Source organism: Melospiza melodia, chromosome 2 (genome assembly GCF_035770615.1).
Source record: "Melospiza melodia melodia isolate bMelMel2 chromosome 2, bMelMel2.pri, whole genome shotgun sequence".
Classification (NCBI taxonomy): domain Eukaryota; kingdom Metazoa; phylum Chordata; class Aves; order Passeriformes; family Passerellidae; genus Melospiza; species Melospiza melodia.
The window spans coordinates 24,796,784-24,812,054 of NC_086195.1; the positions used below are offsets into that span (position 1 = coordinate 24,796,784).

Genomic DNA, 15,271 nt, shown 5'->3' on the forward strand with positions numbered 1-15,271 from the left:
TTTTAAAAGAGTTTAAGAAATCATTGATCACAGAAATGCTAGAACTAGTTAAATCCACTTTTTAAATCCCAACAATTTAGGGTTTTCCCCCCTCGGAAATAGAGAAACATTGATTTTACAAAGCAAGGAAGTTGCTCCAGCTGCTGAACACACATGCAAGTGGCTAAAAAACCCAAAACATCACAAACACCATAAACACTGCTGTTGACACTCTGAGTGGACATATGACTAAAGGATGCAATTTCTTTTACTCTTAAGCAGGGTATTTGATCTTTAACACAGTGAACAACCAAGGCTGCACAAAAATGGAAAAATCTTACTTCAACACATCATAATCAATAGACCTGAGAGTAAAAGATGTTCTTCAGTTAAACAGTTCATCACAGGTGAAGAAGCTACTTAAACTATCATTTGCTATTGAACTGTGAATTAAATCTGTGAAGGAAACCTTAGTTAGAACTATAACTATTTCAAAAAAATCCTAAACTATCACCTTTAGGTCTCCAATGTAGCTTCCTGTCCTGTAATCTAAAACAATGTGTTAGTCCTCTTTGAAGAGGATCAGTTTGGAGAAGCCATATAAACTTAAATGCTAAACCAGAGCACTTTGCTCAGGATTAACATGTTTTAGATAAAACTTGCATTGATGTTGCACCTTTAGATAATTCACCAAGTGCTCCCAGGTCTATGTGGCCAGAGGCCTACTAGGAGAAAAGAAAATACAACTTCCAAACACTTAGCAGGTTTACAACAGATAGCAAGAAAATGAATTATCTGCTAGGTCACTAAGTCACCAGAGCTACAGAGGCTCAGTACCTAGAACTGTATGCAGAAGCAATTTGTAATGCATAAGGAAAAGTTCCAATAGAATTTCCAAAGGTCACAGAGTGAAAAGCAGGAAACTAGCAGGATTCTTATCACTTGTAGCTTTGAAGTTCAGTTAGTTAACCCTGCCACAATGTTTTGCTACCATCTCTCACCTGGCCTCCAACATGAAGTGTTGGCCAAGCCCATCTCAGAGAAAATGGGCACCCTCACATTAGCAGGTATATGGGAAAAGATGCATATTTAGCTTCAAAATGAACTTCTGTTTGATATTAACACTATTGCTGTTAACATTATTACTTAACAGTCTTGGCTACCAGAAAAAGTTGTAACTGAATCAGAAAATCTGATACAGTTTATCTGATAAAAGCCTCAACTGCACTGCTTCATGCAACTTAGCATCAAGGAAAATTTAAATACCTCAAGATAAATTTGCAGTAACAATAAAGATTTAAGTTTTCTGACAAAAAAGAAGAAATGGTGTGCCACCCAAGCCCAGTTTCAAACACTCCAAGTTTATTAAACATACACAGAGCTTCTTCAGGAAATAAGCACTTTTTGTCTGAGGATGTATGTATGGTTTATAGGTATGAACAGAACCCTCAAGAAGTAATGGAATTTGAATCCTGCAAAGCAGTGATACCCCCTATATAATTTCTGAGGAATGTTTGTCTAATTGTTTACAACCAGCCTTATTCCTCCAATTACTGGCAAACTCTGTCTTCCCTAACAGTGCCATTCAGTACTGAAGTATCTTTATTTAACTTACCATGCTTAATCTATGTCATTTAAATCACAATTTCAGCACATAAATTTTTGTACACTGAGCATGAAGAGTGCATAATAAAGTTTTCAGACAAGTTCCACCTGTCTAGAAGCAAGTGGCCACTGAGCAGCTTATCCAGGGCTGGCAGCATGAGTAGGATGCCTTCAGTCCAAAAGAATAAGTGAGCATGGCAGTATGGAAAGTTCTAAATTTTACCACTGCTGATGACTGATAAAATAAGGCCATGGTTAGTATAAGAGATAGGCACAGTGCCTACTCTGCCCATGGATGAAAATGCAACCCCAGACATTTATTTTTGTATAAAATGTGTGTTAAAATTGTTTTAGAGAACATCCAGTTCCTGTAAATGTTATGGGAAAATGACATTTATGACTAACCAGTCTCCTCTGACTGATATGATGTGGCTGAGTGCCATTTTCTGTCATACCAAAAATATTAACTAATTGAAGTTAAAAAAAGTCTGCATAAATTAGATCCTTGCACAATTATGCCCAATTCTGGTCAAGACAGCAGCACAAGCACTGCCTCAGGTACCTCAGAACAGAACCCATTTTCCCACCTGTGCCCCTCTTAAAACCATTCCATAAAAGAGGTCCACCACAAACCTAGGCACTATGAAGGTGCATACAGTTAAAAAAAAAAAAAACCCACAGGATTTTTCTATAGAAATTGCTTAAAGAAAACTCAAACCCTTCTCTTAATATAAAACAGTATCATTAAATTGAAGTGTAGAAACATGATGTAGGGGTTACAAACAGCGAGCTGAAGCAACTGACTCATTCAGAGAAACAGAACTTCTGCAAACTCCTCAATCAACTGAAGGATGCAGAGTAAACAGCCAAGACAAAAACTCACACCTCCAAATATCACTCTTCCAGCAGCAGTAAGCACAGCAGAGCAGTGATAGCAAAGTAGTATTTGCCTTACACAAACCAAACACACATGGCTGAGATCACCATCTAGGAGCAGCCTCACCAGCAGTATCCACAACGTGAGCAAGCTGCACTCTCTTCTTTGTGCCTGATCTTTCCATGGGGAGTGGGGTGAAGACAGGCAGGGCTCCAAAGGACACTTGTCAGGAGCTGAGGTAACTCCTGTAACAGATTTTCACTTGTTAAATCCTAGCAGGAGGCTGCAACGTTATTGATTCCTGGTACTGACACTGAATAGAAAATGCAAACTCATTCACCTGCCCACAGGGTAAGGGGTGGATCAAGCCCTGACCTGTTTATCTCTGCAGGATTGTGTGTGTTTTATCACATTGGTGATTTTAAAAACAGCTCAGTAACAGTGGTCAAGCAGTAACATTCCACCAGGAATAATGATTCAAGTATACACTTGAAACAAAAGTCAGGTTCATAAAGGCACACAATTTTTCCCATCAATTTAACTCGTTAGCATGTAACACCATTGTAATGCAATCATTTCAACAACACTGTTGTTTAAAAATCACAAATTATAAGAAACAGTAGTTGTCTTGGTTTATTTTGTGTAAGTACTGCACTTAAAACCTATTTGGATTAATAATAGTTCTCAAAATCTGCTACAGTAAGTTAACACTGTTTTTCCATTTTAATAAATCTGATGATCAGGCACAAAATTTCACTTGTTAAAGATGAGGACAAGACAGAAGCAGGACCTGGATTAGTAACTGAAGAGTTCTGCCTCAGTCTTGTTGCTTTGACCCCTATACCACATCTCTTGTGGTTCATCTTTCCATTTCCTTCAGAAAGCTTTCCATCTGCAAAACTATAATTTGCTGGCTGACGTAAATTTGAAGAGTTCCAAATTCTGGTGTTGCATCTGAAATTACTGGCTTTATTTCTGACTCTACAGGCAGTATGGTGGGAGACCTTGAGAGAGATGAGGGAGGAAGGAGAAGGCAGTGAATACACAATATATTTTTAAAAATTTCTGAATTACTAACTAACACAACCTAAATGCTGTTCCTGTGAGCTGGTTACCTTATTGAGGTATTTAGATTCAGAACAGAAGAAGATTAAGTCATGCTGTGTGCAGAATCATATAGCATTGAAATGCCAACAGTAATAGATACTGGCTTCAAAGAATACCTGAAATAGATGTTAAATCTAGGAAGAGGAAAGGAGAAAGCAGAGTGCATCTCAAAAGCAGTGACATATCAGAGTCCAGCTCACAACTCATTGTGCCATGTTTTATAATAAGCTGAATGCTGGGACCCAGAGTTTTTAAAGCTAACTTCCAGTAAAGCTCATTAATATTGTGGTTTCTCAGGTTAGCATTCATTTTAAATGTTTTCAGGATAAGCAGTCAAGCCAAAAAACAAACCAAAAACCTGCCAAGAATTTATTAGGGCAGCTCTTCTTCACTCCCACCTAAAAATCCCACTCCCACCTCCCCATCATAATCTCAAACACTGTAGATGGCTGCCATTTGAAGATTAAAAACGAACATCAGAATTCATAATTTTCACTCTGACATTCAAATCCTTACTGTCACAGAAGGCATTAATGCTTTCCACACAAGACTGATGTTTTGATAGGTGACTTCCAAGAGCATCTAGATAAGGAAGGAATGTAATTCAAGATAGAAATTTTTTTTCTTAAATTGAGATTTCATAATAAAAGAAAACTGAGTTTTAGTGCTGAAGTAAAATTACTTGAACTGGAAGTTAATCCTGTCTTAAATCTTAAATGAACCAATAAAAATTTGTTAAAATTTTCTCAAACCATTTACTGTCATCAAATTTACCCCAGATTTTCTAACATTTATGAGTGCAAATATCCCTATATCACCAGTAAGACAGCAGCTTAGTAGTTGTGAAATCATGATCACAATCAACATCAGTGTTCCAGAACAGTTGATTTTTAAAAGTATTATCTACATATGTTTATTCAGCATCACAGCTAAATACATCTGGTTATCCATGCAAAATTTCGCCCGTTAACCCAGAACTGGCAATACCATTCATTTTTATGGCTTTCATTAAGACTTGTAAAGCAAGTCAGCATTTTAATCATCAGATAAAATGATAATTACTTTTGATAGTCTGTGGAGTAATAAGAACTCACACCCCTGTCATTAAGATTTCTCATTTTATAAAATAAATTTTCTTATTGGGAAATTTGCCTTACACAGCCTCTTGCAGCCGAGACACCCTTTGTGGAGGTTTGTATCCTAGCATAAACGAATTCCTTGAAATTTACAGATGTAAATTAATGTAATGGAAAATAAATTTTAAAATAAGTATTCACATTCTGCTGGGAAGTGCTGACTGGTTCAGATGAAGCCAGTAGATTACACAACAGCTATGGTATGTTGTTGCTGCTGTAATTTCAAAGGCTTTTGACTTTCTTTATGACAGGGGAAAAAGAAGCATTAATAAAGATAATAGAGAGCCATAAAAAAAAGCTGTAACATATCTTCATAAAAACTGCACATCAATAAATAGAACTGTAAGCAATGGAAAAGAAAAAAATTTAAAAATGCATAGCCACACCGAGACCAGAAATATATTAACAAACACAAAATTTGTTTCAATGAACTGTGGGAGGCACAGACTGGCTTTCTTACAAAAATAAATATGTAACTGCACTGGTGTAAAAAAATCACAACAACTTGTAAGATTTACCAGAAATGAAGAAGCATGTTTCTTCTCTTATTAAAGGCCAGACCATGTCTTATTGCTGACTGGGAAGAGTGCCTCAAAGGAAGAGGCATGACTTCATCCACATTTAAAAGCTTTCAGCTTAAAGCTTTTACTTGCTTTGTACCAGGGGAAATTCAAGCATAGGTCCAAAAACTTTAGAAGTGAGTGTCCCATGTAATAACCTGTAGAACCTCTCATAAACCACATCTTTCATCTGTGGAAGGGTAAAGAGCACGACCTAGTTAAAAATATGGATCTTCATGGTTAAAAAAAAATAATCACAGAAATTAAAATTCACTATAATTTCTGAAGAATGGTCTGATACAGATATTGACAATATGTACATTAAAAACTCCACAACACTGGAGAGGAAAGACAAAAGCTGAGCTTTACAAGCCAGTACCTATTTCACTTGTATCCTTAGAAGGCAGCCTTTTCTAAAGTTGTGACTACAACATTGCTTTAACAAACAAACAAACACCAATTTTTGTTCTTATCATCCAAAGAATAACTCATTCCAGAACTAAAAAAAAAAAAATTAAAAAAACAAAGTGTTGCAATCTCAGTCTCCAGTACTTTCTTTGGTTTCTGTGAAACTTAGAATTCTGTAAAAACATAAATTAAACAATCTGCATGTAATACAGGTCACCCCAGGAAAATGGAAAGTCCCTCTTAAAGACAAAATGTTATGACAGTGAACTGTTATGGGAGTCTCTACATTTTGTAGAGAATACAGTCATTTATGTTGCCAAATATAATGTAGTGTAGCTCAAGTTACATGCGCTTGGAAAAAATGAAGAAAAACAAGACAACACAATTAAATGTCCAGTGTTAACACCAAGAAGCTGTAGCCTGCATGCTGAGGGAACCAATTACAATGAACAGAGGAGAGCTGAGAAATACAATTTCTTCCAGGAAATAAAGAAGCAGTTAACTGGTACTGCAAGTAAGTACAATATTAAGCCACAATAAAGCAATAATTTATAACAGAAGCTCTGAAGTAATAAGACACTGCCCTGACTCTTTAACTACCTATCAGTCATGTTCATAAAAACAATTTTCAATGTCTGTTTTTGCTGGCCTCAGTTCATAAAGGGTTGTTGTAGTCCTGTGAAGTCAACTGCTTAGAGCTGTGCAAAAGCTTTGTCTAAATGATATATCTACCTTTCCCTGATACAAAATTACATGATCATGAAATTTAGCTGGCAAAGAAAATGGTAAAAATATTTTATTGGATAAGGGAGTGTTCTTTCAAAAAAAATATTATTTATTTGAGCCAACTTTTTTTGACCTTTGCATATTTTCGGTAAAATTGTGCTCTCAGGTACCCTGGATACTGTTCTTCAGGAAGACAGCATTTTGGATGAAGTTAACACAAAGTATTTTTACCCTATCACCAAAGTCACTAAGTGCTATTATCAGTTAAAGCACTTCTTCAAGCACATGACTTCTTAATTCAGATAATTTACACAGCCAAGCACTGACCCACAGAACTCAGGTTCCAAAAAAAAAAGCCCTGACCAAAATGAAGCAGTTAATTTAAGAACACAAGCAAACAAATAAATAACACCAAAAACCCCAAACATTTTAGGGTCCACAGTCACTGTGACCTTCTGAACCATGAAACAGGAACCCAGCAGCCAAGGAAAATTCTTTGCAAATATTAACAGACTCCCAGTTGACTTCTTAAAATATCAATCTTTGTCCAAGAAATCACTATCTATTCAGCAGTGTTGAGGGTATTTTCTGTATAGGAATATATGACTAAGCATACAGTTACCAAAAGCAAGTGAATGACACAGTATCAAAAATATACCATGCTTAATACATTCCCTTTTTCTTTATAGATACATATTAAAATCCTTTAACTCCTAGTTGCTGAGCTATGGTCTTCACTTCAATCAAGTGATTTTATAAAAGTATTCTTAAAAAATGAAACAGATCTCCGTTATTACAAATATTTACTTGTGAGTCTGTTTGAATGTTAAAACTGCATTTTGTCTTTTGAATGAAAGAATCATTTTTAAATACCCAAGGTCTTTTGGCATGACCAAAGAAACAGACACTCTTGAAAATCCTTACACAACAATCCAGGTACCAGTAATAAAGGGACTTTTGTTCAAATAGCCCATGCAACACAGACTTCACCAGATTTGACTCGATTGTCAACTTATTATATTTATGTAAAATCATCTATTTGAATAATAAAAAATGCAGACAGCATCTCTATGAAAATTACTATTGTTTGTTACTATTTGGCCTAAGAGCCTCTTTCTAAAGCAATGTAAGAGGCATGACTTGCCAGATCATTAAGACTTTGATTTGGCCAGAGAGGGATCAACTAGTTAATATGGAAGTGTTGGGTAAAACACTGATTACCTAAGGCATTAATGATCACAGCTAAATCTGCCTTAAAAAAATAAATTACAGTGAAGCAAGCTAAAATAAATCAAATGCTAGTAAGTCCAAGTAACCATATTAGTATGTCTTAACTTCATGCACACACTCAAAACCTGAGTTCATTCCAAATGAAATTGTTAGTTGTGCTTCTGTTATGGTTTTATAGCTATGGCAACGGTAAATCATCAATTGAACTTCACTACTAAAGCATTCAGAGACAAGGGTGGGGAGGGAAAAAAAGACTTTTACACTAGAAAGAATTAGAACTGAAAGTAGCACTGAAAAGGGGACTGAAGTTTATATACCATGAACACAGTAAAAAGCTGCCTTTGAGATGATGCAGTCATTTATTTGTTCTGTCAACCAACAGCATTCCTTCAAACTCATTTCACAAACCTTTCTCCCTCTCCATTTATATATTTTCCTATCTGCTTCCCCCATTATGTTAATTGACTGTTGTACAGAATTTGTGACTGCTTCAAGTCTTTGATGTTTATGGCTACTTCCCATCCCGTTAATTTTTCATACAAAGCATTTTATTACATTCAACATAGTGCAACTTAGGCACTAAAATACAAACAGTAGGGACTGTGAAAATGTTCTAAGAAATTTCATCATCATGGATTTCTGTGCAACATCACCATTAAATCAGACAAGTCTCATGGAGTGTAATACAATGGCAAGGACTTCCTCTCTGTGCAGGAAAATTACATTGCTTCCAAAGGGGATGCTGCTGAGGCAGCCTATTGCCCAGGAATAGATGCCTTCAGTCAGTCAACAGTTAATTAAAAGCTGTGCAAAGGAGGCCCTTATCTAAGCTCCTCCTGAACTAAAAGGGAGGCTGCAACAGGAACTTGTCAGTAGGAAGCGGTAAAGACTCATCACTTGGACATGGACATCACTACAGTGACCCCAGACAAATGTGGAACAGGAATCCTATGTTTCAGCAGCAACTTCTAGACAGCTGCCATCATATTTCAGAGGGGGAAAGAAATAAGATTTAATGGGTGCCTAAACAGTCATTCTGTACAAGTACAGTCTTGATAACCCAGTCATTTCCTCCACATGATCTACACAACTGAGTCTGTACCATTCTTATAAACATCATACAAATCCTAATTCTTTATTACTTCAATCTAGGCTTTTCACATTTTATTTAAAACCAGAATATATATTTATCTTGACTGTAGGAAAAATGTAATTGAAAGGAGGCATATGTGCTGACCAAACCTAATCACACTTTAGATGAACTCCACAAGCATCTTTTTGACAAAGAAAGGTCCACAAAAGAACCGAAGAAGTTTAGGTATTTGAAGGTTCTTAGGCTCTTGCATAAACAAACACACAACCTTATCCCAAGTCTCTTGCTATTTAAGTATGTTGTATCTCAATAAAGACTGAGTACTAACAAACTTGTAAAACTAATTTTGGAAAATCATCATGAAAACCTTCAAGAATCATGTAAAAGCAGCAATGCACTGAGGCATATCTGCAAATCCAGGCCTAACACACATTAAGACAGTTGAGCTTTGTTAAGTTCAAAAAGCACTACTGAATACCTGTTTATCTGCTGACTGCATTTTTGTGTGTATGTGTGTGTATTAGACATGAAGTCACAAGGCCTGCATTTTCACTAAGGACAGACTTACCTCATTTTGCTCTGGTGTGCTGCTCAGGAATTCACATTAGACAGTCTAACTGCCCTTTGTGGCTACATTTCCTTCACATACTCAAATGTCCTTAAGGTTTGACTTTAAAACATCAGGATGGTTTATAAGTAACAAAGCTAGGAGGTTTATGATGCTGTAAATTATATCTGCCCTTGAGGGCTGCACTGACCTAATTTCTCAAGCATTATAATAATCACATTTCTTTAAAAAAAAAAAAAAAAAAAAGCACACACAAAAAACCAGACAAAGTTTGCACACATGTACCTAGCCTCAGCAAACAGCCAAGAGAAGCACAGTTCCAGTGCAGAATAACAGAACAGTTTTGTTGCACTGATCCCTGTCAAAAGTCCAAATGTAATTAAAGAGCTAAGTCTAAATGATCTTGCTGAAGTGTTCATTACCAAAGAACTTCTGAATAGGAAGTAGGACCAGTGGGCACTTCCAAATAATGCTGCAAGGAGAGGTCTGCTTGTAGTTACAAGTGGATGTTCATGGACATGTGGCAGAACTGTAGTATTTCAAGTGTGTTTTTAAATGCCCACTAAAATGGCTACAAAATACAATATTATTTCCTCCCACAGATTGAAAAAGCTTCTTGAACAAGAGACAGTATATCAAGCAAAAAAAGAAAAGGAAAACAACAAGAAAATAGCGAAACTGAAAGAAGAATTGACTAAACTGAAATCCTTTGCCTTAATGGTGGTGGATGAACAGCAAAGACTCACTGAGCAGGTGAATCAACAAAGTAAAAAAATTCAAGAATTAACCACTTCTACAGAACAAGCACACGAAAAGCTGACTTTTGCTGAAGCAAAAATTCAAGAAGAGAAACAGAGATCCAGCAGGCTGGAGGCTGAAATTCACGCCCAGAGCAGTAGGATTTCCCAAGACCAAGAAGCAATGATGGCCAAGCTAACCAATGAAGACAGCCAGAATCGCCAGCTCCGGCTGAAATTAACGACTCTCAGCCGGCAAATTGATGAGCTGGAAGAGACCAACAGATCTTTACGAAAGGCAGAAGAAGAACTGCAAGACATAAGGGATAAGATAAATAAGGGAGAGTGTGGGAACGCTGCACTTATGACTGAAGTGGAAGAACTACGGAAACGGCTGCTGGAGATGGAAGGAAAAGATGAAGAGCTCACAAAAATGGAAGATCAGTGCAGAGAACTTAATAGAAAGTTAGAACAAGAAGCATCACAGAGCAAGAACCTTAAAGGGGAAGTGGATAAACTTAATAAAAGAATTATGGAGCTGGAGAAACTAGAAGATGCTTTCAACAAGAGTAAACAGGAATGTTACTCCCTGAAATGCAACCTAGAAAGAGAAAAAATTTTAACAAAACAGTTGTCCCATGAGCTGGATGGTTTAAAAGCTAGAGTTGGTGAGCTTGAAGCAATTGAAAGCAAGTTAGAAAAAACTGAGTTTACACTTAAAGAAGATTTAACAAAGCTGAAGAGTTTAACAGTGATGCTGGTGGATGAAAGAAAAACTATGGGTGAAAAAATAAAGCAAACAGAAGAAAAGCTGCAAGCTGCAACTTCCCAGCTTCAGGTGGAACAAAATAAAGTGATGTCAGTTACAGAAAAGCTGATGGAGGAAAGTAAAAAGGCACTGAAATCAAAATCTGATGCAGAGGAAAAAATGTCCAGTGTTACAAAAGAAAGAGATGAACTGAAAAACAAACTGAAAGCAGAAGAGGAGAAAGGAAGTGATCTTGTTTCCAAAGTGAATATTCTAAGTAAAAGACTTCAGTCCCTGGAAGATGTTGAAAAAGAGTTTCTTAAAAGTAAACGTAAGGAGAGTACTAAATCCAGCACCTCCTTGCAGCAGGAAAACAACATAATCAAAGAGCTTTCTCAAGAAGTTGAGAGGCTTAAGCAGAAGCTCAACGAAATGAAGTCAGTAGAAGATGATCTTATGAAAACTGAAGATGAATTTGAGTCGCTAGAACGAAAATATGTCAGGGAACAGGACAGAGCCAGGCTCCTCTCAGAGGAGTTGGAGGCTGTGAAAATGGAATTGGCGAGGTATAAATTAACAGAAAAGGCAGAGTCCAATCAGGGGCGCCTTTTCAAGAAACTCAGAGAAGAGGAAGCTAAATCGAGTCACCTTTCCAGAGAAGTAGATGCACTGAAAGAGAAAGTTCATGAATATGTGGCAACAGAAGACCTAATCTGTCACCTGCGAGGCGATCACACAGTCTTACAGAAGAAACTCCTGCAGCAAGAAAACAAAAACAGGGAGTTAGCAAGAGAGATGGAGAGCCTCACCAAAGAGCTGGAGAGGTACAGATCCTTCAGCAAGAATATCAGGCCTGGTCTCAATGGAAAGAAAATTCCAGATGTGCAAGTTTTTTCTAAAGAAATCCAAACAGATCCAGCAGACAACGAACCCCCCGATTACAAAACCCTCATGCCTTTGGAGCGAACGGTCATAAATGGGCAGCTCTATGAAGACAGTGATAATGAGGAGGAACAAACAGCGTCTTTCAAAAGCAACTCATCCACAGCAAATGCCGCCAACAAAAAGTTATGGATCCCTTGGATGAGGTCCAAAGAGAGCCATCCTCAAAATGGAAAGATACACACAAAGCAAAATGGAAACTGTGCACAGACTGGAGATCTAGTGCTCAGCCATACACCGGGCCAACCCCTTCACATAAAAGTAACTCCTGACCATAGACAGAACACAGCAACCCTCGAAATAACCAGTCCTACCACTGAAAGCCCTCACTCCTACACCAGCACAGCAGTTATACCCAACTGTGGCACTCCAAAGCAAAGAATAACCATTATTCAAAACGCCTCCTTAACACCTGTAAAATCAAAAGGAGGAGAAGGTTACATGACCCCAGAGCATGTAATTTCTCCTATTACTATGACTACTACTTTTTCAAGATCTCAAACTCCTGAATCGTGTGGTTCTCTAACTCCTGAAAGAACAATGTCCCCTTTGGCTTTGCCCGGCTCAAGTTCTCAGGAACAAACACTCTCCTCGGAGCCTCTGGAAACGGGAGCCAAGCACACTGTTTTTAGAGTATCCCCAGACAGGCAGTCATCATGGCAGTTTCAGAGATCTAACAGTACAGGATCAAGTGTCATAACTACTGAGGATAACAAGATCCACATTCATTTAGGAAGTCCTTATGTGCAAGCTCTCGCCGCTTCCAAGCCCACCAGCCCTTGCAATGCAGTGCAAGACAGCAGAACTCCAGCCCTAGCTAATGGCCTGCCCACTAAGCCCACCAATAAAATCACCAGCAGTATTACTATCACACCAACAGCCACTCCTCTTCCACGGCAATCACAAATTACAGTAAGTAATGTCTATAACTGACCCCCATCCATGCTGACACCCTTACCAGCAACCCATCCTGTTTTTCATCCCAGCAAGAATTATTTGGAACGGCCTCTTTGGGAAAGATCTGTGCATGAACTATCAGCAGCATATGGAACTAACGTTAAGTTTTGCCTGCTTAGTGTTATCAAGTGTGCACTTACTGTATATCTTCTCATTGAAATACAGTTATGTACAATATTTAGTCTTGCACTTGTATAAATGCATCTTTATGTATTGCCATTTTCAAAATAACTCACATTACTTTTGACTGCAACTTGCCTTGGTGAAATATTTTAACATTACAAAAAAAAACAGTAAATGACTGATTATTTTCATCATTGCTTGCTGAATATTTTTTGTTTTTTATGTGTGGTTTGTATTTTTTTCTGCATGTATGGTAGAATTTGAATTAAGCCATAATACTGCCTGCTAACTTCAGATAAAACTTGTTTCATTATCTTCCCTTCTATTTTCCAATTCCTTCTAGCCCTCTCATTTCAGGTAATTATCACTACATCATACACAAAATATGTATTGTGTAACAGTGTTTGGGTAAAACTCTTTTTAAACCCCCATGCAAACTTTGCTTGTAAGTGAACCAAGTTCAGAAGCTTGTATCACAAAGTAATTCTCCCCAAACAAGGGTTTTTTTCCAATATAATAGAAAACCTGCAATAATTTAGGTATGCTGTAAAACAAGAAACAGCAACATTTATATTTCTAAACAATAATTCAGGAGAATAGATTTACAAACAATAATCAGATTTAATCTTAACTCCTAGTCACAAATCTGACAAACAGTACACATCACACAAGTACTCTGAAGAAGAAACAGGATTACCAAACTATGGCATACCTTCATGTTTTTTTACTTCATAGACAGAGAAAGTTTGGCAGAAGTATTAAGAAGCAATAGTAGATCAAGTCTCCAAAGATGCAGGCCTCTGGGTCTGGGATAAATAGAATTGACAAAGCAGGTTAAGGTATTTCAGTGACAATTACAGTATTTGTGCGTAGGAAAAGCACAGAAATGTAATGTGCCCAAGCAGTCAATTTTAATTTCCCATGAAATATTGCTAGTAGTGGAACAGCTTCACCTGCAACATAAATCAGTCCAGAAGATCTGGAATGCACTTTCAAACTCCTCTTTTTCACAAAAGCTGTACACTCCAAATCTAAATTGCAACAATTGCTCTTATTCTAAAAAGTTCTATTCTATTTTCTATTCTATTCTTTTATTCTAAAAAAGTTCTATTCTAAATGCCTATAAATTTAATGCTTTCAGGGTGATGGTGGTAGTATGTATTAATTTTAAAAAATTAAAAACTGCAACCTTCTGCAATGAACAAGGAAGTTTGCAAGTAAGCAAAGTCCCTATTCACTAAGCCCTTATCTTTATTCTGCCTATATTCCCCAGAGGAAAAAAAATATTGCTGCAGTATAACTTAGCAACAGATTCAGCAAAGAACCTTGGCCCATGATCTCACATAACAAGGGGACTTGTATCATTTTAAGTCCTTTTGATTGACGGGAAATTAAATGTTTATGGCTGTAGATAATACCTACTTTTAGAAAAGTTTCTATTGAAAAGCAAAGTCCACTGCCCATGCACACTTTTTTCAGTAAACAATGGGAAGAAAGAAATATATATGTGATAGAAATGGATAATAACATATGTATGACAGTTGAACAATAGCAATTTCAAAAAGAGAAGTTGTTTGTGGAACTGCACAACCCCAGTTTATATAATCTGATGTTACTAGGCTCCATAAAAGGTTCTTCTTCCTTGTTTTGTCTCCCTCTATCTCCATGGCTGCACAAGTGAGCTCTGACCAAGACCTAGGTCAGAAGGAGTACATTGTTTTATTCTGCAAAGCAAACTTTGACTCACACCTACTTCAGCAAAAGTTGCTAAAGAAGACAGCAGCCAGACCCCAGGAAAAGCAAAATCATATGATTTTTAGAGCATGTTAATTAAACAAACAAGTTACCTAATTAAATTCAGGCTGCACATTCTTAACTGCAGGGCTCAGTTAAGAGCCCAAAAATCAGTACCTTCAAGATACCTTCTCTGCACTTCTGTTCTTTAGGATTCTGCATATCCTGCTGATCTATACCTGAGATCTCTGCAGGACCACATTACAAGCATGGTACTAAATAACTGTGTCTGAAGCAGTCACTTGCCAGCATAGCAACAAACACCAAATTCTCCCGAAATTAAAGGACTAAATGCTTGTCCTCCAGAGACACTAAAATTTTCTTCAGTTAGACCTACAAAACATGTAGGAAAAAAAATTCAGATCTACCTTCAAAAATACACAGAAGTGTGTTGATCATTAACCACCAGGCCATCTATTAGAATACCTTATAAAAGAAAAGTACAAATAAGGGCATAGCAATAAGCACACATAGTCCTTTGGACACTTACCAAGCTCTTATGAATAAGGAAGGTCAGCCTTTAAAGCTAAGATTGGAATACAAACCTAGATGAAAGGTCACACCATTTATAAGTATAATCATTTAACAGGCAGTACTTCTGTCCCTGCCTTACACTCATAATGATTTATCAGTAACTAATTAACAAAAGACAAAGGAAGCAGCCACTCATGACCATTAACT

At 37.1% G+C, this 15,271-nt stretch overlaps 2 protein-coding genes across 4 annotated transcripts in view; one reads left to right on the top strand and one right to left on the bottom strand.

Moving 5' to 3' along the window:
* CMSS1 (cms1 ribosomal small subunit homolog) overlaps window positions 1–15,271 on the bottom strand; it is a 223,588-nt gene that overhangs the window by 192,362 nt on the left and 15,955 nt on the right. The gene's annotated exons all lie outside the window — the stretch shown is intronic.
* The window catches only part of FILIP1L (filamin A interacting protein 1 like), a 147,653-nt gene that overhangs the window by 118,160 nt on the left and 14,222 nt on the right, over window positions 1–15,271 (top strand). For both annotated transcript variants that reach the window (XM_063148088.1, XM_063148089.1), the window contains one exon: window positions 9,892–12,628. In XM_063148088.1, coding sequence (XP_063004158.1) covers window positions 9,892–12,628 — 2,737 coding nt within the window. The remainder of the gene's footprint in view (window positions 1–9,891; window positions 12,629–15,271) is intronic.